Here is a 25,198-nt window from a genome sequence, read left to right on the forward strand (position 1 = left end):
CAGTCCCCACCGAGACATTTGTAACACAATGGGGCAAGTTTTGGCCGGCAATATTGAAAAGCCTGAAACAAATTTTATATTCATCCAGAAACTGAACCATTCTCAAGAAACAAATGTAAATATTAAACTAAACTATTACATCACTAATATGGCCGGCATGGGATGCTTATTGTTTCAAACATCTAATATTTCTAACCATTATATGTATTGAGTAGTTCTGCCTAAACACCAATACAGTTTATCTCAATATATCCCAGACCGTTCCAGTAAGAATTGATTCATTTTGACCACTCTCTGCTTTCTCTGGACTCTGGAGAATGGCTTCTTTTTCGATAGAGGAATTTGTTGGGAATGGAGTTCTGAAAGGACTAATTCCAAAGCTGTTAGAAGAAGGTTGGGATGATGTGCCAACCTTGAAGATCATGAATTTGGAGGATATGGATGCAATAAACATGACACAACAACAGAAGGTTGGTTATTTACAGACCCATGTTTTCATCCTGTCATCTGCTGGAACTAAATTCATAATAAGAATTCAAAAGTCATATTTCAGTTTGTCTCTCCTTATGTGGTTTCATTTCTATTGTTTACTCAGGATGCACTGGAAATCAGGTCATACCTGCACGAGCGTGCTTTGATGCAATATGGAGATGCTCTTGAGTCCAGTGGGAAAGGTATGGCTGAGATCCTTACCATAGGCGCTGTAGATCTTTCTTCCCAGTTTGGTATGAAGCGAGGCCATATTGCTCGTTTCATGGACAGAACCGGTCCATCCAGTGCATGTGTAGATGAACCAAAAGCTGATCCTTCCCCTGCAACAAAAAGAATTAGCACACTTCCGAAGAATAATAGCATTTACAAGAGTTTTCAATCTGTAAACTCTCAAAAGGTCCCATCAAGAACTACTTCAATCACTGAGAAAACTCTTGAACAATCGCTGGCGAGTTTTAAGATTAAGGATGGATATGTCTTCAAAGGGATAGTTGCCATGGAGCCAGCTGAGCCTAGAGCATGTGGCTGCGTACAACCTCCTGCTGTAACTGACAAAATTGCTCCATACTCTGCTATCGAAAGCATCTCAGTTCAGAAGCTAACTCCGGAGTATAAAATTGGAATGGAGCATTTGGTGAAAAACAAAACTCCTCCAATGAAGGCTGCAGAACTATGGCGAAACAAACCAGCTGTGCTACTCTGCATCCGGCGTCCAGGGTAAGTTTATATATTCTGCTTTTGACAAGGCTTTGCTTACAATTACAGCCTTCTTTTGTCTATTTTATATATGAAGTGCTAAGTTTACCGTCTGAATTCAGACAAGTAGGAGCAATCACTGATCAATGCTTTCACAAGAATGTACTTAAGTAAATAAAGACCGATCCATAAATTAACAATAAAGAGCAAATCATCTGAATATATTGAGGAGATGATAACCATGTCTTTATAGTTCAAAAGACGTAAATATAACAGACAAGTAGCATAGGCAGGATCAGAGTCTGTATGATATCTCTATATCCACTTCAAAGTATCAGCATCTGTCTTGTAAATAATTAACTTTCTTCTGTATTCATATTGAACTTGAAACAGGTGCATCATGTGTCGAGCTGAAGCTCACCAGCTATATGCCAAAAAACCACTATTTGATGCACTAGGAGTTCAGCTATTTGCAGTTCTTCATGAGTATAAGGAATCAGAGGTATTTACTATACTGCAAGCCTGCAATTTCTGGCTCTTTATCACCAACTTATGGTTGCTGTATAATTTTAATGCTCCAGGTAAGAGAATTCTGGCCTAGATATTGGGGCGGTGCTGTAATATATGATCGCGGAATGGAATTCTTCAAAGCACTTGGTGGGGGGAAACTGCTGAAGGAAAAATTTCTCTCAGGTTTTTTGTTCAACCCCCGAGCTATAGCAAATTACAAGCGGGCAAAAGCAATGGGAATACAGCAAAACTTCAAAGGAGAAGGTGAAATAAAGGGAGGGCTCTTTCTAGTTGGCAGTGGAAAAAGTGGCATTGCATACCAGTTTATTGAGAGGAATTTTGGTGATTGGGCACCAGTAGCTGAAGTCCTTGACATCTGTACTCAGTTGCAGGTAATTCTTGTTGGCCATTCCAATCATCTTCAGTCTGCATGAGAAATAATTTTATATTTAACAACTCGTTTTAAACTGAATGCAGAACCAACAGGAAAGTCAAGAGGAGTCCATTAAAAGATAATTGCAGTTTGAATGAGTGTTGGATCGTGCATATTTCAGATTCAAAATGAATAAAAACATGTACACATTGTGATTCCAGGATAGGCAAAGTACTATTTTTTATGATTCGTTTTTCACAGATATTGCTTGTACTATTTTGTATGCATGTATAAACATGAATTTATTGCCATGCAATTCATTTTAAAAGAAAGGAATACCTTACAATCTGCCTAGCCTATTCAAGGAATAATCCACAGGATCAGTTATCTCACAATCTATAAGCAATTAGCCACATAGTGAAATGTATGACCCAGTGCGGCACAGTGTGACATTGTAGTCCACCAAAATGTATCCAATGAGTCACCAATAAAACTCGATCACCTTTTCCCCAGTTAAACTATGAGCACCTGATCCCAGACTTCCCAATGAAACTGTGTATCTGGGCACAAATCATATGGTTTTACAGTCCTCTCCAACAGCCTTTGACACTATCAGAACCTCATCACCAAAAATCTCCACATGAACAAGTTCCGTCTTTAAATAAGTGGTAGCGGACAGCATCTCTTACAAGTATCTCTCTCTTGGTGATCTTGGAAATATATTTAGTGGCATTGTGGCAGTCCCCACATACTCTAAGGTTTTTAACAACTCGAATAGGAAGGCCAGAAGGAATAAATATCAATCCAAAGGCAATTGCAAGCCTCTCACTGTGGTAATTAAGCATCTTCATCTTTTGTGATTCGTCAACATCATGGAGAACTGAACTCACATCTGGCTCATATCCTTCTTCTATCATTTTAGAATATAGTTTCTCCAGCTCAGCGTATATCTGATCTGAAAATGGACTTGACTGGTCATCTGCTGAAAAGATGTGTACTCTGCTCTTATATTTAATCCAACTGCATCCTGGTTCCTTTCTGATCCCCTTATCTCTCATTCCTGTCCTCAATTTAGACACTTCATCCCACTTCCCTTTAGCAGCATAGATGCTTGAGAGCAAGATATAGCTTGCAGGATTCTGGGGATCTATTTCTCGAAGAGACTTAGCTGCCCATTTTCCAATCTCCATATTAGAGCGAAATCTACATGAGCTTAGCAAGGTGGCCCAACCAATTGCATCAGGACGCATAGGCATCTTATTAATGAAGCTTCTTGCTTCTTCTAATCTTCCTGCTCGGCTGAGCAGGTCAATGATGCAAGTGTAGTGATCAAGAATCGGTGTAATTCCATGTACTTTAGTCATTGATTCAAAATACTGATGTCCTCTCTCTACTAGTCCTGCTCTACTACAGGCTGAAAGAACCCCTATGAAAGTAACTCCATCAGGTTTTAACCCCTGGGCCAACATCCTCTCAAACAAAGCAATTGTCTCATTGGCTTTTCCAAACCGGGCATACCCTGAAACCAATGCTGACCAGGAGACTTCATCCCGGATGTTCATCTCATCAAACAGCCTATGGGAGTCTTCGATACTTCCACACTTACCGTATAAGGTAACGAGTGCATTTGAAACTGTAGTGAAAGAAATCAGGCCTGAAACTAGAGCTTGACCATGGAACTGGGCACCTTCTTCTAAGCTTGCTAAGTTAGCACACGAGCTAATTAAGCTTCCCAGGGTATATTCATCTGGTTCAACCCCACTTCTCTGCATATCACAAAAAACTCTAACAGCTTCTTCACTGTACCCATTCTGGCCATAACCAACAAGCAAGGCAGTCCACGATACTACATTCTTGCAGCTCATTCTCCTGAAAACTGTCTCTGCAGCTTTTATGCTTCCACACTTACAATACATGTCAACAAGAGCGCTACTGACGAAGATATTATCCATAAAATCAGTCCGAACAATACAAGCATGAACTTGCTTGCCCTCCTGCAGAGCCAACAGTCCCCCACACGCAGTCAATGCGCTACCAAACGTATATTGATCCATCCCCAAACCTTCCGACCTCATTTCTCTAAACTTATCAAGTGCTTTTCTGCCTGCACCATTTCTCGTGAGTCCGGTAATCATTGTGGTCCACGAAATGGAGTCTTTTTCAGGCATGTGACCAAACAAACACTCAGCATCTCCGATCAATCCACACCTCAAAAGGCCAGTAATAAGTGTATTGTACATAACCACATTCCTCTCCGGCATCAACTCAAAAACCCGCTTTGCATCAAGAAGCAACCCCGCTTTCGAGTACATATCAATCAAAGGACTGCCAACAAACACATACGACTCAAACCCAAACTTCACTATGTGCCCATGAAACTGTCTCCCCAGCTTCTCACACCCGCGATTCGAAGTCAGCACAAGCAGTGTGGAAAACGTAATCCGGGTCAAATTACCAGCTCCGTCCCTCAACATCAAACCATAAACCCTAACGGCCTCGGCAACCAAGCCACACCCGGCGTACCCAGCAATAAACGAACACCAGGACACGCCATCACGGCTCGGCATCCGATTAAAGACGTCTTGCATCTCGGAAACACGGCGGGATTTGGAATAGACGGAGAGAATGGAGTTCCATGAGAAAAGAGTTGGGTGAGGCATTTGATCGAACACGTGGCGGGCGTATGTTAAGTTGCCGAGTTTGCCGTAGGCGGTAATGAGATTGTTGAGGAGGAAGGTCTCGGGGTTCGGCAAGGTTCTGATAATGTGGGAGTGGATTTTCTTTGCTTGTGGGTGGTTTGCGGATTGGCAGCAGAGCTTGAGGAGGTTACAGTAGTGGTTTGAGGAGCCAGACATTTGGCGGCAAAGGCGAGCAGAAACTATAACATTAATTACATAATCCTTTAATATCAACTTCTTGGTAGATTTGGGGATTCTCTTCTGATAACAACTCTTTTTTTTTTTTTTTTTTTTTTTTTTTTTTTTTAATTGGTGCAAAAACTTTCGGGTTCCCCTCAAATCCAAAAAAACTTACCACCCTATGTTAGTTCTGTGAGCCGCGCTAATAAACTTGTCATTTGTTATGACCTGAACAAAATTAACCAACGCAGCCAATAAGTTATAACCGGATGCTCGACAATATTCTAATAGTTCATCTCTCCATGGTCTGCAACATAACATCCATGTCAGATTGTCTGAGAAAAAACAACAACAGAAGATTAAGGTAAAAACAATGGACATGCCTGAACAATGTCTCCAACCTTGACAACTAGAGCTCCATGCATGGGGGAATCTCATACAAAGCTTCAAGACCGCCTACTTCGTCTTGCAAAAGAATGGTGACGAAAGTAAAATCAGTATGCTTGCCAATGCCGAAAGTTAATTCTGGCTCAGGCCATGCTGGATAGTAGTTACCAATGAGAAGAATGCCCTCGGCGCAGTTCATGTCTTTAAGATGGTTGGGATTAAGCCCAAGAGCCTCAGACAGTATCTCAAACAAGGTTAATCCCAAATCCTTCACTGTATCTCTGCAACTCCAACTCCAACTCCAGCTTATCAGGTTACGTAACTCATACAGTACCTTTATCAAGTGAAACTATATATATATATATATATAACATGATATCTGGCATATATATGTAAGAACAATTGCTCATGTCAAGGCTAGAGCTATATGTAGATGAAGCCTTAATTACCTGCATACTGACGGTAATTCTTCTGGTTTGGGTGGATTAGGAACCAGAGAACAGGCAAGTGTGTCTCTCCAGTCAGCTGATGAAGCCTGGATCAATCATGATTAGACAGATAATACACTTTCTTCCCGGGAGTCCTTGTATACAAACTCTTTCGATCTTCAGCTCACTATCCTGCTCATTAAACTCTCGCATTCCTCGAATCACCCCATCCAAAACATTTACAGGAATTCCATGATTCACTACCTGAAAGAAACCCCATTTCTCACACGCATGTCGAATTTTCTCTATGACCTCAGCTCGTAAAGCTGAGTCTTGGCACACCACCGTCACTTCCCTCCCTCTTATCAACACTTGGTTGTGATCTAGAGTGGAAAATGCGCGGGATTCTTGTGATGCCTGCATCCACCAGTCATTTCATGTTGGCGTGAGTCATACTTATCTTATTTATGTAAATATTCTGTAATATTCTGTGATCTGTAATATTTGTAGTATTATTTGATTTACTACTTACCTTAGGAATATTACTTGTCTTATTAAGCACAATTGTAATTTATATATAATTCCTTCTTGTAAGGTGAATGAATATAGAATTATTCAGCCAAAATTGTCTCTTGTTTCTTGTTATATTTTGACTTGGTATCAAAGCGGAGATCCGATCCTGGACTCTGACTCATTGTTCTTTGATCCTTGACCGTTGTTCATTGTGCTTGGATTTGTTCCTTGTCCTTTGATCCTTTCATCACCGTTGCCTTCTTATACTTCCAAGAACTTTGTTGTTTTTTCTTCCGCTGCGTATTCACCATGGCTAAAGATCAAGATGTTTCGACCGTAATCAAGCAAGATGGAGATGGTGAGACGTCTCATGGTTCCAACCAAATTTCTGTATCCGTTAAAGATGATTCAACTGGAAGTTATGGAGGTGTCAAGCTCAATGGCTCTAATTACCGAACCTGGAAGAAGATGATGGAGGCTTACCTCTGTGGAATCGATAAGGTGGGCTATGTTGATGGTTCAATTGCTGAACCACCAATTGCAGCCAACAATTATTCAAAATGGAAGACTGCAAATGGCTCGGTAACCTCTATTCTTTACAAATCCATGACTGAAGATGTTTCACAGATGATTATGGGATGTAATACAGCTGAAGAAATTTGGGAAAGCCTTAAGGAGATCCATTTTAACGGAACAGATTTTGCCGAGGTTTATGAGTTGAGCACTCAAGCCGCCCGTATGACACAAGATGGAAAACCAGTTGCCATGTATTTTGCAAAACTAAAGGGGATTTGGCAAGAAATTGATCAGATGCGTCCATGTCGCATGAAGTGCCCGAATGATGTCAAGATTTATAAGGAGGAGCAAGATCTCATGAGAGTTCATGTTTTTTTGGCTGGCCTAGATCCAATATTTGAGAATGCAAGGAGCGAATTACTTCGCCAGACTACCACACCAACCTTGCAGCAAGCCTTTGCTTATATTCGCAAAGATGAGACCCAGAGGGCTGGAACTAGAGCAGTTACTTCAGAAGTTGCAGGCCTTGCAATACAATCAAAGCCATCCAATTCCTCAAGTAATCGGTCACTCTTAGGCAATCGGCCTCCTTCTTCTCTGCGTCCCTCTCCTCAAGGTCCTCCTCCCGGGTTCTCCTCAAATCTGACTTGTAACTACTGCAAGAATCCAAGCCACATCAAAGCAAATTGTTATAGGTTGGTTGGTTTTCCAACAGGCTACTTTGATAGGCCTCGACCTCAGGACAACAAACCCAAGGGAAAGGCTGTTGTTCATCTTGTTCAAGACCAAGATTACTATGCGGTGACAGAACCAGATCACACCAACTTGGCTGGTAAGGATACCGCATCAGTAAGTCGCAGTGGTAATGGTAAGATTGGAATTGCTTTAAAATTTTCTAGCTTTACTGGTGGCAATACTTGGATAATTGATTCTGGAGCATCTGACCATATGACCTATGATCGTAGTTTCTTCCTTTTTCTCAATCCTCCTTCTATTTCCTCTGTTGTCAATGCCAATGGTGATTCTTTTCATGTTTTAGGCATAGGGTTTGTTCGTCTCACTCCTTCTTTGACACTACATAATGTTCTTTATGTCCCTGATCTCTCTCATCATCTCATATATGTGCCTCAGCTTAATACTCAATCTCGGTGTTCTGTAACATTTTTTCCTTTGTATGTGATTTTTCAGGACCTCCTCACCAGGGAAATAATCGGCAGGGGTTATCTGAGGGGTCGACTATTTCATCTGGATTGCATGTTCGCCGGAATGAAGCCGGAGAAGGCAGTCCAAGCAGCTTTGATTTCAACTGGGGTTACTAATCAAGTTGAAGAATTATGGCTATGGCATCGGAGATTGGGACATCCTTCCTTTAGTGTCATGAAGAAATCTATGCCATCCTTGTTTCTGGGCATTGATGAGTCTAAGTTGCATTGTGAGTCATGTGTCTTAGCTAAAAGTCATCGTACTAGTTATCCTTTGAGTACTACTAGGAGTTCTTTTCCTTTTGAGCTTATTCATTCTGATGTATGGGGACCTTCCCGTGAGTCAACCTTGTCTGGCAAACATTGGTTTGTTTTGTTTATCGATGATTATACCCGTCTTACTTGGGTCTCTTTATTGAAACACAAATATGAACTTTTCTCTGCTTTCCAAGAATTTTTTGCTCTTGTTCAAAATCAATTTGGAGCCAATATTAAAGTCTTTCATTCTGATAATGGGGGGGAGTTTGTCAATTCTCAGTTTCACCAATTCTTTCATTCTTATGGGATTGTTCATCAAACTACTTGCCCTCAAACCCCTGAACAAAATGGGGTGTCAGAAAGAAAGAATCGTCATGTTCTTGACATAGCTCGGTCTCTTCTATTTAGTGCTCATATGCCTAAGTATCTTTGGGGAGATGCAATTCTCACTGCTTGCCATCTCATCAATAGGCTACCTTCTTCTGTTCTCAATGGTCAAACCCCTTATGCTGCCCTTTCCAATCATGTGTCTGTCCCTTCATTTTCTAATCTTCCTGCTCGTGTCTTTGGGTGTGTAGTGTTTGTCCATGTCCCTAAGAATCAACGGTCCAAACTCGATGCCAGGGCATTAAAGTTTGTATTTGTGGGCTATGGTGTTAATCAGAAGGGCTACAAGTGTTTTCATCCTCCTACACAGAAAGTTTATGCTACCATGGATGTCACCTTTTATGAGGATGCATGTTATTTTTCTTCCACCAATCCTTCACTTCAGGGGGAGAAACACACTTTTTTGGAAGAGAAGTCTTGTGGGATTAATATTCAGCCAATTGAAGATGATTCACGGCCAATTGAAGATGATGGTCATGTAATTTCGGATCCAATGATCGATCACCAGAATGCCAGCGATCGATCACCAGACATGGTAATTTAAGAAGACAGTAGCCAAACGATCGATCGTTCCATTCCTGGCGATCGATCGTTCAGCGAGGCAGAAGCTCCCAGTAGCAAAACAATCTATTCTTCCATTCCTGACAATCGATCGCCAGCAGAACTAGAACACGATGACCGAAATTTAGTAGTCCAAGAAGGCCAAGCTCCTGCACCCCTCTCAGATACAGATAACCTTTGTCAACCAATCCCTGAGGAGCGTCCCAATCTTGAGGTTAGTGGTGTTTCTTCTAACTCTAATAATAGTGATAGTGTGTATGTTTTGCCTCCTAGGTCTACCCGTGGTAAACCACCTCGTCAATATGAACCAAGTTTAGATGTTAAGTCTAAGTATGTCATAGCTAACTTTGTATCCACCCATCGGTTATCCAAATCCCATGCTTCATTTATGAATCAAATATCCTCTGTATGTGTTCCCAGTAAAGTGCAGGATGCTCTCAAGGATCCCAAATGGTGTCAAGCGATGAATGAAGAGATGGAGGCATTGGAGAAGAGTAATACTTGGGAGTTGGTGCCACCTCCACAAAGAAAGAGAGTTGTTGGATGTAGATGGGTGTTCACTATCAAACACAATACAGATGGCTCAGTGAACAGATATAAGGCAAGACTTGTTGCAAAGGGATATACTCAAACATATGGCGTGGATTATGAGGAGACCTTTGCTCCAGTAGCAAAGATTAATACTGTTCGAGTGTTGATGTCTCTAGCAGCTAATCTAGATTGGCCTTTGCAACAGTTTGATGTGAAGAATGCCTTTTTACATGGAGAGCTATCTGAAGAAGTCTACATGGATCTACCACCAGGATATGAGGCAAGCACAAGAGGAAGATTTGTGTGTAAGTTGAATAAGTCCTTGTATGGACTCAAACAATCACCACGAGCTTGGTTTGGTAGATTCTCTCAAGCTATGCGTCGTTTTGGGTACAAACAGAGTAACTCTGACCATACATTGTTTCTGAAACGCCGTGAAGGTAAATTAACTGCCTTGATTATTTATGTTGATGATATGATAATTACTGGTGATAATTCAGAGGAGGTTGAAAGATTAAAAGACCTGCTTGCATCAGAGTTTGAGATGAAAGATCTTGGTGCTCTTAAATATTTTTTGGGGATTGAGGTCGCCAGGGGGAGTTCAGGAATTTTCTTGTGTCAGAGAAAATATGTGCTTGACTTGTTGACAGAGACATGAATGCTAGGTTGTAGACCTGCTGGTACTCCTATTGAGCAGAATCATAAACTGGCTGAGTACCCTAATCAAACTCTTACAGATAAGGCTCGCTATCAGAGGTTAGTTGGCAGATTAATCTATCTCTCACATACTCGGCCAGATATTGCATATGCAGTTAGTGTTGTGAGTCAATTCATGCATAATCCAAGTGAAACTCATACGGAAGCTGTGATCCATATTCTGAGGTATTTAAAGTCTGCACCTGGAAAAGGCTTGATGTTTTCAAAGCATAATCATCTGGATGTTAGTGGTTATACAGATGCAGACTGGGCAGGTTGTGTTACGGATAGAAAATCCACTTCTGGTTACTTCACTTTTGTAGGTGGTAATCTTGTTACTTGGAGAAGTAAGAAACAAAAGGTTGTGGCCAAGTCGAGTGCTGAAGCAGAGTATAGAGGTATGGCTCATGGAGTTTGTGAGTTACTTTGGTTGAGAAATTTACTTCGTGATTTGAGATTTAAACCCAAACGAGCCATGGATTTGTATTGTGATAATAAGGCAGCGGTGGATATTGCTCACAACCCAGTACAACATGATAGAACTAAGCATGTTGAGGTTGACAGACATTTCATTAAAGAGAAGCTTGATGCTAAGCTTATCTCTTTTCCATTTGTCCACTCAGAAGAACAGTTGGCTGATGTTCTCACTAAGGCAGTATCGGGTAAGGCATTTCATGACTCACTTGACAAGTTGGGCATTCGTGATCTGTATGCGCCAACTCTCAGTGTTGGCGTGAGTCATACTTACCTTATTTATGTAGATATTCTGTAATATTCTGTGATCTGTAATATTTGTAGTATTATTTGATTTACTACTTACCTTAGGAATAGTACTTGTCTTATTAAGCACAATTGTAATTTGTATATAATTCATTCTTGTAAGGTGAATGAATATAGAATTATTCAGCCAAAATTGTCTCTTGTTTCTTGTTATATTTTGACTTTTCACACCGGCTTTTGTATCATCAAACGCTTTTAACTCACTTATACAGTCACCGATGGCCACCATTTTTCTTCTGCTTTGCAAGTTCTCAATAGATTTTTTTTTTTTTTTTTTTTTTTTCACTAAAGAGGATCAAAGAATTTCACTCCTACCCCATGGTGACTCGAACCCAAGACCTGAATCTTAGGTAGTGGGTGCTATAACCACTGAGTTAACACCAATTCGTCGCAAGTTCTCAATAGATGTCAACGAGATTATTATACAGAAGGCATTAGTAAATTGCCTTGGCTGATGAAGGGCTATGCAAAGCTACAAACGAAAAAATACTTGATCTAACCTAATCACTCGATTCAAGACAACTAGAACCATTTGGAAGGTAAGAACTAAGAAGACAAAATTCAATTAAAAAAAAAACGGTTCGAACTCTAATCTAGTCACTCAATTCAAGACAACTAGAACCACTTGAGGGGTAAGAAGACAAAATAAAAAAGAGAAACGGTTCTAAAATAATCTGAGCCAAGGCAATCTCCTTAATATTATGTATAATTAAGACTAAGAATCTAAAATAATCTTCTCCTATTACAACAATGGAAAGTAATAAGACATTAGCGTCGCAGATGGATTGGAGGTTCACAAATACAGATGGGAGACTGATGAATTATGTACCTCCATACAAAACGGAATCTTTGCCAAATCTTAGGTAGTTGTGGTGAAATTAACAGACGCTAACCCAGGTCTGTGAACCATGATTATTTATTAGCAGTTATGACGGGTGTGGGGAAGAAATGTACAGCCTCACCTTGATCATAATTAGAGGCAAGACCCAAAAGCAAACTTGCTGACAAGAGAAGATTACATTACATTTGGTGATACAGAATTAATCGACACAAACAGCTTCTTACTCTAAATTCTAAACTGAACAAAAGCATCACCAAGATTCTTATCCCCAAGAAACAAGGACCCCATTAGTCTCTCAATCTCTATACATCATTGATCCACAAAAGTCAGTTGAACCAGAGAGCAACAATACCGCTCCACCGATCAAAAAATTTCACCTCTCCGCATAGGAAGCATTGTTCAGCATGTCATCTGCTTCTGCATTACATTTCTCAGCCAGAGGCGTCAAATTTAACTGGTAGAGCCTGCGGTAAATGTTGAGAGGGTATCTTAATCATCCTTGGTGATACGAAGAAGGAATATCATGATGATTGTTATTTCATCAAGGTAGTAATGTGCATATATGCGGGCCGTATGAGTGTTGTGTCAAATAGAAATCGTATAGTCAAAGTTCAACTTTCATTTGGCCTGGTGTCCCAGATCCTGCAAATTTAGCACTGAACTTAGGTCAAGAAACTTCAGAGATATCAAAGGGAAAATGCTCGTATGTAATACAAATGTCACAATACCATCGACATCTTGGCTATTGGAGGGAGTTCCAGTTCCATAGCTCATTTGGAAAACATTCTGGAGCTCATCCTCCCACACATTTGGTAGCTGTAGCAAAAAAATATATTATGAAAGTTCAGTCATAAAGTTTTAGACTCTAAAAGCAGAGGCAAAGAAAATCATATAAGTGTATATGGTGTATGGGGTATTCATGAGTTGAGCAAGAAATTCCTGTAACACATTCTAGCCATCATTTGAAATCTACCTGGGAAGGCTCCTTGAATCCTCCAGTCATAGGTGCCATTTGGGAACCCATGGCCCTTCGAAGCAAATCAGAAGAGCTCCCCATCCCAGGAAGGCCTGCTTGAATAAGTCCCGACTGAGATGGATGAAGTGGAGGATAGGCAATATGCATATCCGGAGAAAATCCCATCGAAGATGAAGGTCCAACTCGTGACTGAAGGATCTATCGCGAGATGTAGAATGTGTAAGGGTGAATCTGACGAGGCTACTGAGGAAGAATTGAAAGATATACATAGGCAAACACTTACATCTTTTTCCAGGAGGCTTTCAATGTTTAAATCCAATCGTGGATTCACTGTTGCAAGTTTCATTGACAAAAACTACAGAGAGGATAGGTCACTGTTAAAATCAAATATGGGGTGCCCCAGTCCAAGATACAGGAAGACCACACTAGATACACATGAAGAAAAGTAGATCACTTCCATACCTCAACCTGCCGTTGCAATGACTGTACATAGTTAATGATTTCGTCCAGCATCACTGCCTTCCCAGTTACCTACAAATTGACAAAAACCTTTTGATTGTCATTAATAGAACTAGACAGCTTTCAGGTGAAAATCAGTGAAATTTCATTTTTGAACTCTTAATTTTAACAAAAACAACCTTGCTACATCCAGGTACAAGATCTTGAAGAAACTTCATCCTCTCACTGATCTTCTCCCTTCTGACCTGTTTGCAAAAATCAATCAACTCCAACTCAAACACCCATATAATGTTTATTTAATGTTTCCACTTAAAACCTTACTCTTTCTGCAAGACTATGGCTATTTGTTGCTTGGCCTCTTCGAGCCCTAACATGAATATATTCTTCTTTTGGTAGATCAGACGTCTGAGACCCTTGTTTGACAAGTTTTCCAGTAGTCTTGTTGGTAGTTGAAGCTCCCTTCTGTACCATTTCAGTATCATCCTTTGTTGATTCAACGGATTGATGTGCAGCTATTTTGGTTTGATCAAGTTCATTAGCCTGCCATCAAAGATACATGACGTTAATATAGAAGAAATAAAAGAAATGAGGCACTTCTCACATGTCTTACAAAATGCTTAAAATGATGGTTTACCTGTCCACTCCTTTTCCTTTTCTTAGAGCCCTTAGAAGAAGGTCCTACCCCTGTACCCTCCATCATAGACGGCTCCTCCGCACCACCACTGAAATCGGCTTCATCAGACTCGTTACCAGACCCATCCATTGCATTTTTTGCTTCATCATGAGACTTCACAAGACTCTCACTTTTCTTCTCATTCTTAAGTGGGCTCCCATCAGTTGCCCCATGATCAATAGGCAAAGAAACCTCGTTCGAAGCATCACCTACTTGATTGAGCTCATTGCTGGACATTGCTTTAGGCCCCTGGCCTGCCACAGCCCATTGCATCATTCCCCCACCCTTAGAATAAAGACTCATCGATTCAGGAACAACAAAAGGGTTCATCATATCACTAAAATTCCCACCATTGAAGCACGAGAACCTAGCAGCACGCTCAATGAACCCAGAATCAGCTGGAAACTGAGACAAGCTCTGCGGTAGCATCCCTGCCGGCCCATTTGGTAAGAAAATTCCCCCTTTCAACATCGAATTTGGTGGGTTCCAACACATATCAAGTGGTCTATCAATCCCACTTCTCAAAGAGGCAGGAATCCCTTTTCTAATTCCCATTGTGTTTGAAGTGCTTGCACTGGTCTGACCATTAATGTCACAAAAACCCATGTTTTGTGCATTGGTTGGGTGGTCCCAAAGCGCTTGGCTAAATGACTCCACCATTGAAGCAGAGGGTTGTGAAGAAGAACCAATCAGATCCTCTTTACTATCTGCCATAGAATTCCCAGCAGGAACCAAACCCATAGATGCATTTGTGAGATTGGAGCCACCAAACCCATAGGTCATAGAAGGTGAATAATTCATAGGCTCCTCATTCCTATTCTCCAATTCAAATTTATCTTTCTCACTCATATCCATCTCTTCCCCTCAACAACACCAAAAACTAGAACACCCCCTATTAACACCCTAGTGGCTCAATAAGGTCAAATAGGGATCAAAAACCTAGAGCAAAGTAGAATTCAACTCAGATAACGTACAACTTATACTAGTATACCCCAAAGATAGACACTTTACAACCAAATTCAACCCCAATTACCCAAAGTCTGGAATTTAAACTGGAAAACTGAAGAAATTCCAAGCAGGGTATCTCAGAAATTTACCTCAGAAGAAATTTCAGCAAGTAAAGAAATGATGTACTTTTAGTGTTGAAGCTGTCCCCTTTAATTAATGAGCAGAAGAACCCCAAAACAGTGAAAGGAGAGCCATGTAGCAGTAGAAAGAGTACGAAATATCACACCAACTTAGCAGAAGCTACCATTTCCAAAGTGGAAGACTGAAACTTTGTAGTTGCAGTGTACCAAGATTCATAAAGGGAAGCCCTCCCGAGACAGAAACTAAAAAAGACAGTTCAAACAAGGAGCTGGTAAAAAGTCTGGTGAGGCAGTCAATTAAAAACAAAGAACATTGATTTCAGAGTAATAAATACTACCCCTCATTCAAAAACCCTAGTCAGAGTAGCAGTAAGACCCAGCTCTGGAATTGAGAGAGAGAGAGAGAGACCCAACAACTAAAAGGGGTTAAGAGAAAGATACCCAATTCAGATTCTGTGTCTACTTTTGGTACTCTGCCCTCTCCATTCAAGCTTTTTACTATTGAAATTGGGTGGCTCTGTTCAAAGTTGAAACCCCCTCTTGCTCTGTTTGTTTCAGCTCTGCTAGACTTCACTGTCACACACCCAATAAAGAGAGAGAGGAGAAAATCTCAACCTGTGAATAAAAGCAATGGCTTTTAACGTTGTAGAGAGAGAGAAACCAGGAACATGGGTTCCTTTTAGAGAGAGTGAAAGAGATGAGTAACAGCAGACGTCCTGCTTTTATACCCACGCTTACATAAAAAAGAGAGCTCTTGATGATTAACCACCGCCACTGCTACTGTAAAATATTAAAAGAGACCTCCCCCTCACCTTTTTTAACTCTCTTTGAGATTTTTTAACCTTGTTGTATTAATTCAAGTTGCATAATTGTAGTTGTTTAAGCCAATAATTATTCCATTGAGCTAGCAAACTGACATTGCCAACTCTTGCTTGGGGGTTTTCCTTTATCTTATTGCATTGTCCTTCATTGCACCTTGGGAGGCGAGCTTAATAAGATCTTTAATGGGGTTGGGTTTGTTTGGTCAAGAGACCAAAAATCGAGCTCATTTTCACACTTTATTTTTTATGGGACTAATAGATTAAGAAACTAATCCATCTGTTCAAGCAGTTTGCATTATTGTGTGGGAAAATCTAGGCTATTTCATCGGGATAACTTGACCGTCTTATCAGAAAAATCTAGACTATTAATATTTTTATTCAGTGCACGTCGTTGCACCGACATAAATAAATAGTTAGATTATATTAAATATATTATTAATAAAAATATTAATTATAAATATCAAATATTGAGATCATCTCATAAGTGTTTGGTCATTTACACCGTCGATGAATAAAATAATTACAGACCAAGTAAATAAGTTCTTTATTTATGTAGCGTATAGTTGAAATTATCAAATATTAATGTTTTATCTGAAGTAAAAAGTAAAATATGCTCTAATAATGTATATGGCCATCAATTCTCATGCTTCTGGAAACCGGAATGCTCCTCACAATTTGAGGGTTGACCCATCAGTTATGAGCTCTTCATCTTCATTGACAAGGCTCACCAAGAGGTCATCCATGAATGTTAGAAAAATCAAAGGTAAAATTCTGCAGAACTTCCTGGTATTCTAGTACCGTGTGGCCTATACCATTGATGGACTGTCCCTTTCTCTCTTTCTCTCATGTCATTATTAGTTGGCATTGGGACTTGCAATCACAGTGACCTAAACTTTAGAATAATGGAATCCCCCACACTTTGCCTTCTAACAAGACCACAGTGTACCAGCTGAATAAGCTTAATCCACAAAATTACAAGGTAGAAAACTCAAACTCTGTAAGTCTAAATACATACCATTACAAATAAGTCACAAGAACTGTTCAAATTTCTAATACATTTTTGTTCTAATGCAGAATCAGTTAGTCTACTGCAAGGCTTCCATTTGCACATTCTCAGCACATGAAGGCTGGTGGTATGAGGCATGTCCAGAGTGCTACAAACAACTAACAGTGAAGAAAAATAGTGATCTACGAATCTGTCAAGACCATAGTATGCAAATACCTCTTCCATGGTAAAATCCTAACTTCTTCGTATTCATCTGTCTACTATCTCTTTTAAATTCTAAATATAAACTTCTTCACAGGTTTTGAATGACACAATGATTGTTCTTAATTTGACAGTTATAGACTTCATGTCACCATTGAAGATCCAAACAGTGAAGCCACATTAAAGCTTAGAGGAAAACCAGCTAAACAGTTATTCGGAATAACTTGCAAAGAACTCTTAGACAAATGCCCCTATGTACCATAAGAAACACTACCACCAGAGATATTACAAACACAGGGGGCAATTCCATGTTTTCCAAATCCAAATCACTGACACAAACGACTTCATAGTCAAGGGAATCTTTCCAGACACAGATCATCAACCAGGTACCAACACACCAGCTCATCCACTGTATGAAAAAAAAAGATTGCTTGATAGAAGCAAGAAACAATTGTTTGCTACCAATCTAGACAAAAAAACCCCGCTGGTAACAACTACATACATTTCAACTCCATTTTTCCACTCATAAATTCTTTCACACTTTTCATAACTTCTTGCTTTCACAGTGATACAGAAACAAGCATTGAATCAGCGGCCTCAACACCAGACACTCTGAACAAAGAAAAAATAGATTGAAGTGTCATGTTGCATTTCGTGTAAATACAAATGAATGAAACACCTTTTTGAACAACCTCCACAACTACGTAACACCTTTTTGGCTAGGCTAACAACTCTTCAACAACTGTTGTCACTTTTGGTATAAATGTAATGTAACTAGAGGAAGCACCATTTTGAAGAACCTCCACTGATATGTGGTGACGAACATCAACACCTCCTCTCAGCAGACCCATCAAATGTAACTAAGTTAGCCTATAAGTAGAACAATATATTTTTGACAAGCTGTGTCAACAGCAGTTGTATTGTATATTTGCACATTATCAGAACATCCATATCAATGGTAATGTTAGTTGCAAACTTGCAAATTTTGTTTGAACACCCGCAGCAACGCGCGGGCACGCATTCTAGTTGCCTTCTAAAACCCTAACCTACTTACTCCAAAAACTGAAGCCTAATTAGTATACGTACTTTTGACCCCAAAAAAATTAGTATACGTACTAAAAGTCTAAAATATATGCTGCATTACTTAATCCCAAGCTTTGACAAATTGGGTAATTAAGAGATGAAAATGATTGCTTAAGTAGGTCTTAAGAGAATGAAAAAACTACCTTCTTGACACGAAGACGGGAAATTATGCATGTATAAAGTATGTGAAGAAATGTGAAATAGGGTAAAGGGATGGTCCAAAGGAGAAGACAAAGAAAATAAGACCTGCAGGCTTGAGGCTAACGCCCTATATATTAAGAAAAGAGGGGATTAGATTCCTTCAAAACAATTTCTATCCAACTAGATTATGAGTTAATCTAAAAAAACTAGATTATGAGGGAGCCAAGAATTAGGCTAATGGGTCATTGCCACGTGTAATGTCGTGCCCTTCCATTGGGGCGAATTGATTGGTGTCATGGTATGTGAATTGCATACAATAAAGGTTAGAATTAAATTATGTCCTAGTATAAGATCACATATTATATTTAGGGTTGGAGTTGGTACATGCCTTCATGGTTGGCATGGCTCTTCTTTTGGGAAAGCCAAAACCAAGCAAGCAAATCCCATCCATGGCAACACCAACATGGTATGGGAGTTGGGGATTCGAGATCTCCTTACAAGAGCTTTAGAATTCTTTAACCTCAATCAAAGACCGGGTTCATGAGCTTTAGAAGATGTTCATAATTATAAATAAAGTATTAGTACTTGGAGTTAGACCTTTAATCAAAGATTGAGAAGCACGTTTGAGGCTTATGTAATTCAATTGTTGGTACTTCCCATAATACGATCACTTAAAGAGTACGTACGTGCATAATCATAATTTTGAAACTAGAATTTCATAAGCGAATCAAATGACGACAGCTATTTGATCTATGTTCTTCCTAATTGAGGTGCAAATACAAGTTGCAAATCTCATATTAGAAAATGTAAAAACAAATTGTAGATCGTGTACATATGGTTCTAGCTAGATTATTTCTACTTTATTATAATTCAACGATTAAATACTTGCATGGTTTACAGTATGTGTAGCTTGGAGTGCACAGCGCATTTTGTTTGACTATTGGTCAGAATATTTCTAGCTAGGTAGGAACACATTGTTTAAGAACTTGTATATATATATAACCCTAAACACTAAACTCTAAACCCTAACTATATAACTTAATTACAATGCAAAGATCTTGAAGAGTAGAGGAAGAATGTCAGATGGGTCTAGCATGGCCTCCAGAAACGAGATATCATCACCCAAATTTTGTGATGAATTTCATGCAAACATCATTACATAACATAATGATGAGATGCCTTGCTGAATGATTGTTTTTTTTTTTTTTTCTCAGAACTTTCGTATCTCTTTTGGGTCACTTTTTAAACCCTAATTCGAGAACCCACTTTTTTTCTTAGTATAGTAGAAGATGCCTCCTGGAAAATGCAGTGGTCTTTCCTGTTTCTTTTTCTCCTCATTTTCCCTCTATTTATTTAAGTCGGCAAAAGTTAATGTAAGATGATATATCAGAGATATGGGACCCTAACTGTGATAAAATAGATCGATCTTTGCTTCTCCATGCATATGAATGTCCCTAGCTAGACATCGATCTTTAATGAGTATATGCATAGACTGGGGCGGCTACTGCTAAGATGACACTCTTTAAACATTGGTAGGTACAGATAAGAAGTCTGAAAACTCGGGCATTTTGGAAGGTAAATGTCGTTTCTCGCGATTTCTAGCTGTACTGGTCAGATCTTGTTCTAAAAATTATGATTGGACGTTGCAGAATATGTCTAAGCAGGGATTTTTTTTTTTTTTGTTTTTTTTGGTGAAACTAAGCAGGAATTTTCACGCCCAAGCCTCAAATTTTTTTCCCTAATAATTAAGATCATGACTATGTATTATCCCTGATTGTTTTGCGCCTTTCAAATTATCAGTCGTGTATAGTCAGTGTTAGTGCACGAGCATTTTAATAACCGTTGATTGATGCGATATATAATAAATTATTTTTCAAATCAATAATTGAGAATTTTATAAGTCTTATGTATATATTTACATATAGTTGATATATTCAAATTCGAAATATCTTCTCACTCTTCTTAGTAAGAGCCTTGTGATCCAAAAATGACCGACCAAGTCGCTAATAGCAAAATTTGAAAATAAATCAAAGATCCTGAGTGTGTAATTATTATAAATTATTACGAGTAAGATTTATATACACTAATATCATATCCGTGCAGATGTACGTACGGACTCACAAAGTCATGTGAAAAATAAAATGAGGTGATTAATTTTGATTTATCAATTTATCGACTTGCTTGTAGACGTGAGAATTTGAAATGAATACAATTATCTATTCTATACTGCTTCCATCCACGTCTCTTTTCCATAATTATCTCTTTATTTATTTCTTTTGTTTATTATTATAATAATCCTTGTATTTATTTGTTTCAATTAACTCGATAGGGGTAATTAAGGTAGTTTAAAATTTGGTGAAACTTTTGAGGGCTTCACTTTATTTTTATTTTTTTTAATAAAAGGACTTCACTTTAGAGTAGTAGAGATATACTTTAATCTGTCACTTCAAGAGAAGACAATAAGATTGCCAAACTTATGACTTCTGTTCCAAATCTAATCACTAGTTCCACCGTCTAATCCAAATCGATTTTTTTTTTTTTTTGGCGAAATCCAAGTCGACTTTGAGACCCAATAGTGTCCGCCTGTACGGAGGTAAGGTCTGTACAGAATCTCCAGACTCTTACCCCAGCAGGGGTGTCTAGTGTCTACATCATCCATATATTTAACACTTTCTCTTTCTTTCTTTTTTTTGAAAGGAAAGGGTGCAACACGAGGCATATTTAACACTTTATACATATTCGTTTTTAACCAAACCAATTCCTTTCTTTGGTTTAAAAGCATAACCATTCGTTAAGATGAAGAAGAAAGAATTTGCCTTAAATCAACTCCATAAGTCATTTCGGCCATATTGAAGACTATTATTCTCATTGAAGATGAATATAGCAATGTCAATGAACTACAACTACCACATTACACTCTCGGGGTTGGAAACGTACGTTGGTGACACCAATTGCGTACAAAAGTCTTGATGTCATCTACGATATTTCGCCTTCGTCTGTCCAACAAGGTCCAACAAAGATCAATGGAATTGACTAGTGTTGCAACTTCAGAGCGAAGCGAATGCCAGCCTCTAGTGCAATCAACCTCTATTAATTTCTTTCACCATCGTAAATTACTGCAATTTTTGGTTGTAATAATTGTTAGTTTGTTACCCTGGCCCTTAACCTAAGCTATATCATTCATTAGATCCTAATCCAAGTTCATCATGAGGCTTGGTTCAATTAATTGTTGATTTATTCCCTTTTCCACTTATAGCTACTTTCTCCACCTAAACTCTCTAAGAGCAAGTGCAGCGGTTGCACTTTGACTGGGCAAAGGGAGGGATTTGCTGATGTGTTGACCGGGTAACTGAATTTTTTGCTTCCACCGGTCTTGCTTTGCCCAGTCAATTGTTGGCAGTTCTTGACTGAGGCCAAAAAAAAAGGCAACCAAATGACTAAATTCTTGACTGGGGGTGAGGGGCTGCCAGCTCGGCTGTGGGCATAACGTGGCTGACGTCATCTCCTTTCCATGAAGCATGACGCGCTGAAGTAAGGCAGTGGAGGACGAGACGTTGACGCGTGGCGCCGCAATTAGGCAGGATTTGATGCCCAGTCGCCGAGAGGATGCCGGAAAACTGGAATTTCGGCCGGGTCATGTCGCACGGCTGTGGAAGGCCTTCGATCTCCTTCTGGGCTGAGTGGTGAGGTGAGGCACCACTGTGGGGAGGACGAGCGGGCCGAGGCGAGCCCGTATGGCCCGGGTCCGCTTCCAGAGGACGCATGACGGCGCCAGAAAACTCGGGTCGGGTCGGTCGGGACCCGACGGGTCTGAGGAGACGAGGAGGAGAGAGAAGAGAGAGTTTCAGGGGTGAAAGTGAAGAAAAGAAGAAAAATCTGTCCTTATGAAAAAGGACCATAAATTTTTGCTATTTATAGAAAATTTTCAAAAATTTATAACTAATTCATACAAACTCCGATTTTTGCATTCCACATATGCACGAACTCGTATCGACGATCTCTATAACTTTCATGAAGGAAGTTTTCCCAAATTATGTATGTGTAAAAAGTCGATTTTCGAGACCCCCCTATAATTTTTCCTAACATCTTACACCCAAAAAAATTGTTTTCAATGAACAGTTAAAAAATATAATAATGAACAGTCTTGACCGGTCAACAAAAAAAAACGGGTGGAAACCCATGTCCAGTAAATAGTAACTTGACTGGTCGAATTCTTGATTTCTCGACTTTGCATTTTCTTGACTACGGATGAACTTGCTCTAAGATCCAAGCCAGAATGTACAAAACTTCTTCCAAAACTAATAATTGGGATATTTCCAAGAAACCTATCATTGGGTTTCTTGGTACTTGGGGGACTGGCTACTGCACCATTTCGAAATGCAAAACCTCACGTCCAATAATTTTCTTCCAAGTACAAAACTCTCTAGCGTTTCTTGTTTGGTAACCAACGTCTTTATCCTAATCCCTAAACTGACCTGAACATTGGAAAAAGTTGGCAAAAACTCCAAAAAAGTGTATAAGCAAATGAATGGAAAGCTAGCTAGTAGCTAAACATCATGTCTAGTCGTCTAGAACTCTAGATCGTCTTAGCATGTGGCTTCTGCAGGGATGCGTTACGCGAACACAGTTGATACGGCTTTCCATTTTTGCTTCCTTCTTTTGTTAATGATTTGAGGCTAACAAAGAAAAATCAAACATAGGATTTTAAAGTGAAGTGATGGGTCATGAAAGAACACCATCATCTTTTCTTGGGTAGTACGTATTTCAGTAGTCCATGTTCGGAGTCTATTGCAAATTGATCTCTCTAAAGTAAGGTAAGGATAAGAGTGTTGCTCGAGTTGCTCGAGCACGTTTCCTCTGCTTATAATTTATAATCTGCTTGGAGAGTGAGTTTGAGATGCTAATCAATATTGGTTTCTAATTAAGATTAAATATTGTGAAAATGGGTTCCATTATTCATTAAATAAAAAGGGATGACATTGGAGATTTCCTTACACAATATCGTTCAATAATTGGTATCTTTCGAGAGTGTAATATAGCTTGTAAGTTGTAACCGATGGAGAAAAAAAAATTTGATGCTAAAATATAGTAAGAGCATCTTCAATGGATCCTTTAAAATTTAAATGACCTCTTAAGTTATATAGAGGAAAAAAAAAAACATGTTAACATGCTCCTTACTACGTTTTTAAATTACTAGATTTTTTTTTTTTAATCAACAAACAATTTTCATTCAATTCAAGCCAGAATGGAACGGATAGATGCATTCTCTTGCCAACTTTATGGGCAAGTCTATGACGTGATATGCTAGCACCACCTATTAGACAACTAGTGCTCACTTATTCAAAAGCGAGCCTATACACTATGAAAAGAAACATAGTAAATAAGCCACATTCAAAACATAAATAGGTCAAATACAAAAGACTTAAATCACCAGGATCCTAAATATGAAATAAGGAGTGTGTGCTAGCTCTATATTAGCCCACATTGGAGCAGCAAAAACATAGCCCATTAGGTTGGTTCACAAACATGCCCAATTCCAAAAGGCATTCACATCGATTCTGGGTATCCAAAGCCCATTTGAGTTGGGCCACGAAAATGATTTGGGCACTCCCTCTTCTGCATTGTGCACGATCACGGCCAGAGTCGCTACTGCTTGTATGAGAGGTCGGTTTTGTCATGCTTGCACCTTTGGACGGAAGGTTTCGCTCCCAAGGTGGAGAACCCAAATTGTTTCAACCACCACCCCTAGCATTCATAGCTTCGCTCTCCTGTCGCAAAGCCTGTCGTTGTCTTCCTCAACGACTCTATCACCGATCTGACCTGCTCTTTGAACATAGTTTTTTTTTTTTTGGAAAGGAACTTTGAACATAAGAGCGACAAATTTATATTATTATTATTTTTTTTTTGAGAAAAATGTCAATTCATTAATAATTCAACGAGAAAATAACCTAACCCGCCCATATGGGGCTGACAAAAAGAGTTGCCACCTAAGTAAGAATTAAACATGTTTTGATTACCAACAAAGGTAACAAAAAAATAAAGAGTAACGTACGTAAGGAGATGCTTTAGGTATTGTGGAAGGCTAGAAGCAAAGATGCTTGAGATTTTTATACAAAATGTGAACTCCAACGCATCAAATTATTTGGAATTAAATATTCGAGATCCTAGAACTACTCAGAGCAACTCCAACAACTTCGCTAATAGGGAAGCAAAAGTCAAAGTTTTCCATAATTTTCTTCTCCAATTCTAACAGATTCCATATTTTATAGCAATCTCTAAAATCTCCATAATTTTTCCTTAAAATTTAGAGATTTGTGTAAATTTATGGAATTTTGTTTTCTCTTTCCTCACTATCTCTAAAATGAGAATAATTATAGGGAATCTGTTGGAGCAAAAAAAAACTCATTTTTTCCTAAAATAGAGAAAAATCAAAATATGGGGAGAGCAACTGCTTCCAATAGCTTCCCATATTTTGATTTTTCTCTATTTTAGGGAAAAATGAGTTTTTTTTGCTCAAACAGATTCCCTATAACTATCCCCATTTTAGGTATAGTGAGGAAAGAGAAAACAAAATTTCCTAAATTTACACAAATCTCTAAAATTTTAAGGAAGGATTATGGACATTTTAGAGATTGCTGTAAAATAGGGAATCTATTGGAGTTTGATAAGAAAATTATGGAAAGCTTTGATTTTTGCTTCCTTTATAATACAAAAATTATAG

The 25,198-nt window shown here is 39.0% G+C and overlaps 5 protein-coding genes across 10 annotated transcripts; 2 read left to right on the forward strand and 3 right to left on the reverse strand.

Annotated features, from left to right (window-relative positions):
- Positions 1-52: 52 nt before the first annotated feature.
- On the forward strand, positions 53-2,419 carry LOC133708111 (uncharacterized). 2 transcript variants are annotated; one of them, XM_062133571.1, is made up of 5 exons: positions 53-470; positions 596-1,209; positions 1,582-1,690; positions 1,770-2,090; positions 2,185-2,419. In XM_062133571.1, exons 1-5 carry the CDS (start codon positions 318-320, stop codon positions 2,212-2,214), a joined length of 1,227 nt encoding a protein of 408 aa, XP_061989555.1. In that variant the 5' UTR covers positions 53-317; the 3' UTR covers positions 2,215-2,419. The 2 variants fall into 2 exon arrangements, with proteins under 2 accessions (XP_061989555.1, XP_061989554.1); XM_062133570.1 differs by having other exon boundaries at positions 54-470; positions 2,176-2,419.
- Positions 2,420-2,561: 142 nt separating this feature from the next.
- LOC133708110 (putative pentatricopeptide repeat-containing protein At1g68930) lies at positions 2,562-5,140 on the reverse strand. Its single transcript, XM_062133568.1, has one exon. It carries the CDS (start codon positions 4,924-4,926, stop codon positions 2,695-2,697), a length of 2,232 nt encoding a protein of 743 aa, XP_061989552.1. The 5' UTR covers positions 4,927-5,140; the 3' UTR covers positions 2,562-2,694.
- Positions 5,141-5,221: 81 nt separating this feature from the next.
- Positions 5,222-6,167, reverse strand: LOC133711119 (deacetoxyvindoline 4-hydroxylase-like). The gene is made up of 4 exons (XM_062137285.1): positions 5,913-6,167; positions 5,766-5,851; positions 5,370-5,597; positions 5,222-5,264 (listed from the first exon to the last, which is right to left on the reverse strand). The coding sequence occupies exons 1-4, from the start codon at positions 6,165-6,167 to the stop codon at positions 5,222-5,224; spliced, it is 612 nt and encodes a 203-aa protein (XP_061993269.1).
- Positions 6,168-12,055: 5,888 nt separating this feature from the next.
- Positions 12,056-15,922, reverse strand: LOC133709438 (transcription factor bHLH49). Of its 5 annotated transcripts, none has more exons than XM_062135179.1 (9): positions 15,667-15,921; positions 14,099-15,468; positions 13,786-14,004; positions 13,644-13,709; positions 13,468-13,536; positions 13,289-13,360; positions 13,003-13,203; positions 12,758-12,845; positions 12,056-12,671 (listed from the first exon to the last, which is right to left on the reverse strand). In XM_062135179.1, exons 2-9 carry the CDS (start codon positions 14,990-14,992, stop codon positions 12,634-12,636), a joined length of 1,647 nt encoding a protein of 548 aa, XP_061991163.1. In that variant the 5' UTR covers positions 14,993-15,468; positions 15,667-15,921; the 3' UTR covers positions 12,056-12,633. The 5 variants fall into 5 exon arrangements, with proteins under 5 accessions (XP_061991163.1, XP_061991164.1, XP_061991166.1 ...); XM_062135180.1 differs by having other exon boundaries at positions 15,564-15,921; XM_062135182.1 differs by having other exon boundaries at positions 14,099-14,844; positions 15,235-15,921.
- Positions 15,923-16,673: 751 nt separating this feature from the next.
- On the forward strand, positions 16,674-17,664 carry LOC133711120 (uncharacterized). The gene is made up of 4 exons (XM_062137286.1): positions 16,674-16,832; positions 16,945-17,025; positions 17,121-17,278; positions 17,388-17,664. The coding sequence occupies exons 1-4, from the start codon at positions 16,674-16,676 to the stop codon at positions 17,515-17,517; spliced, it is 528 nt and encodes a 175-aa protein (XP_061993270.1). The 3' UTR covers positions 17,518-17,664.
- The last annotated feature ends 7,534 nt before the right edge of the window (positions 17,665-25,198 follow it).

Source organism: Rosa rugosa, chromosome 5 (assembly GCF_958449725.1).
Source record: "Rosa rugosa chromosome 5, drRosRugo1.1, whole genome shotgun sequence".
NCBI lineage: Eukaryota > Viridiplantae > Streptophyta > Magnoliopsida > Rosales > Rosaceae > Rosa > Rosa rugosa.

Bases quoted from the DNA above. Each gene is read 5' to 3' on its own strand.
- LOC133708111 (XM_062133570.1), top strand. From the start codon at position 318: ATGGCTTCTTTTTCGATAGAGGAATTTGTTGGGAATGGAGTTCTGAAA. The intron at 471-595 runs GTTGGTTATTTA...TTGTTTACTCAG, and splicing joins ACATGACACAACAACAGAAG to GATGCACTGGAAATCAGGTC. The intron at 1,691-1,769 runs GTATTTACTATA...TTAATGCTCCAG, and splicing joins ATGAGTATAAGGAATCAGAG to GTAAGAGAATTCTGGCCTAG.
- LOC133708110 (XM_062133568.1), bottom strand. From the start codon at position 4,926: ATGTCTGGCTCCTCAAACCACTACTGTAACCTCCTCAAGCTCTGCTGC.
- LOC133711119 (XM_062137285.1), bottom strand. From the start codon at position 6,167: ATGCAGGCATCACAAGAATCCCGCGCATTTTCCACTCTAGATCACAAC. The intron at 5,852-5,912 runs GTTTGTATACAA...TGATTGATCCAG, and splicing joins GTGAGCTGAAGATCGAAAGA to GCTTCATCAGCTGACTGGAG. The intron at 5,598-5,765 runs GTAATTAAGGCT...TTGGAGTTGCAG, and splicing joins GAATTACCGTCAGTATGCAG to AGATACAGTGAAGGATTTGG.
- LOC133709438 (XM_062135181.1), bottom strand. From the start codon at position 14,992: ATGGATATGAGTGAGAAAGATAAATTTGAATTGGAGAATAGGAATGAG. The intron at 13,537-13,643 runs GTTGTTTTTGTT...GTCAATTTGTAG, and splicing joins TTGTACCTGGATGTAGCAAG to GTAACTGGGAAGGCAGTGAT. The intron at 12,846-13,002 runs GTAGATTTCAAA...TTTTTGCTACAG, and splicing joins GATTCAAGGAGCCTTCCCAG to CTACCAAATGTGTGGGAGGA.
- LOC133711120 (XM_062137286.1), top strand. From the start codon at position 16,674: ATGGCCATCAATTCTCATGCTTCTGGAAACCGGAATGCTCCTCACAAT. The intron at 16,833-16,944 runs GTATTCTAGTAC...CCTAAACTTTAG, and splicing joins AAATTCTGCAGAACTTCCTG to AATAATGGAATCCCCCACAC. The intron at 17,279-17,387 runs GTAAAATCCTAA...TTAATTTGACAG, and splicing joins ATGCAAATACCTCTTCCATG to TTATAGACTTCATGTCACCA.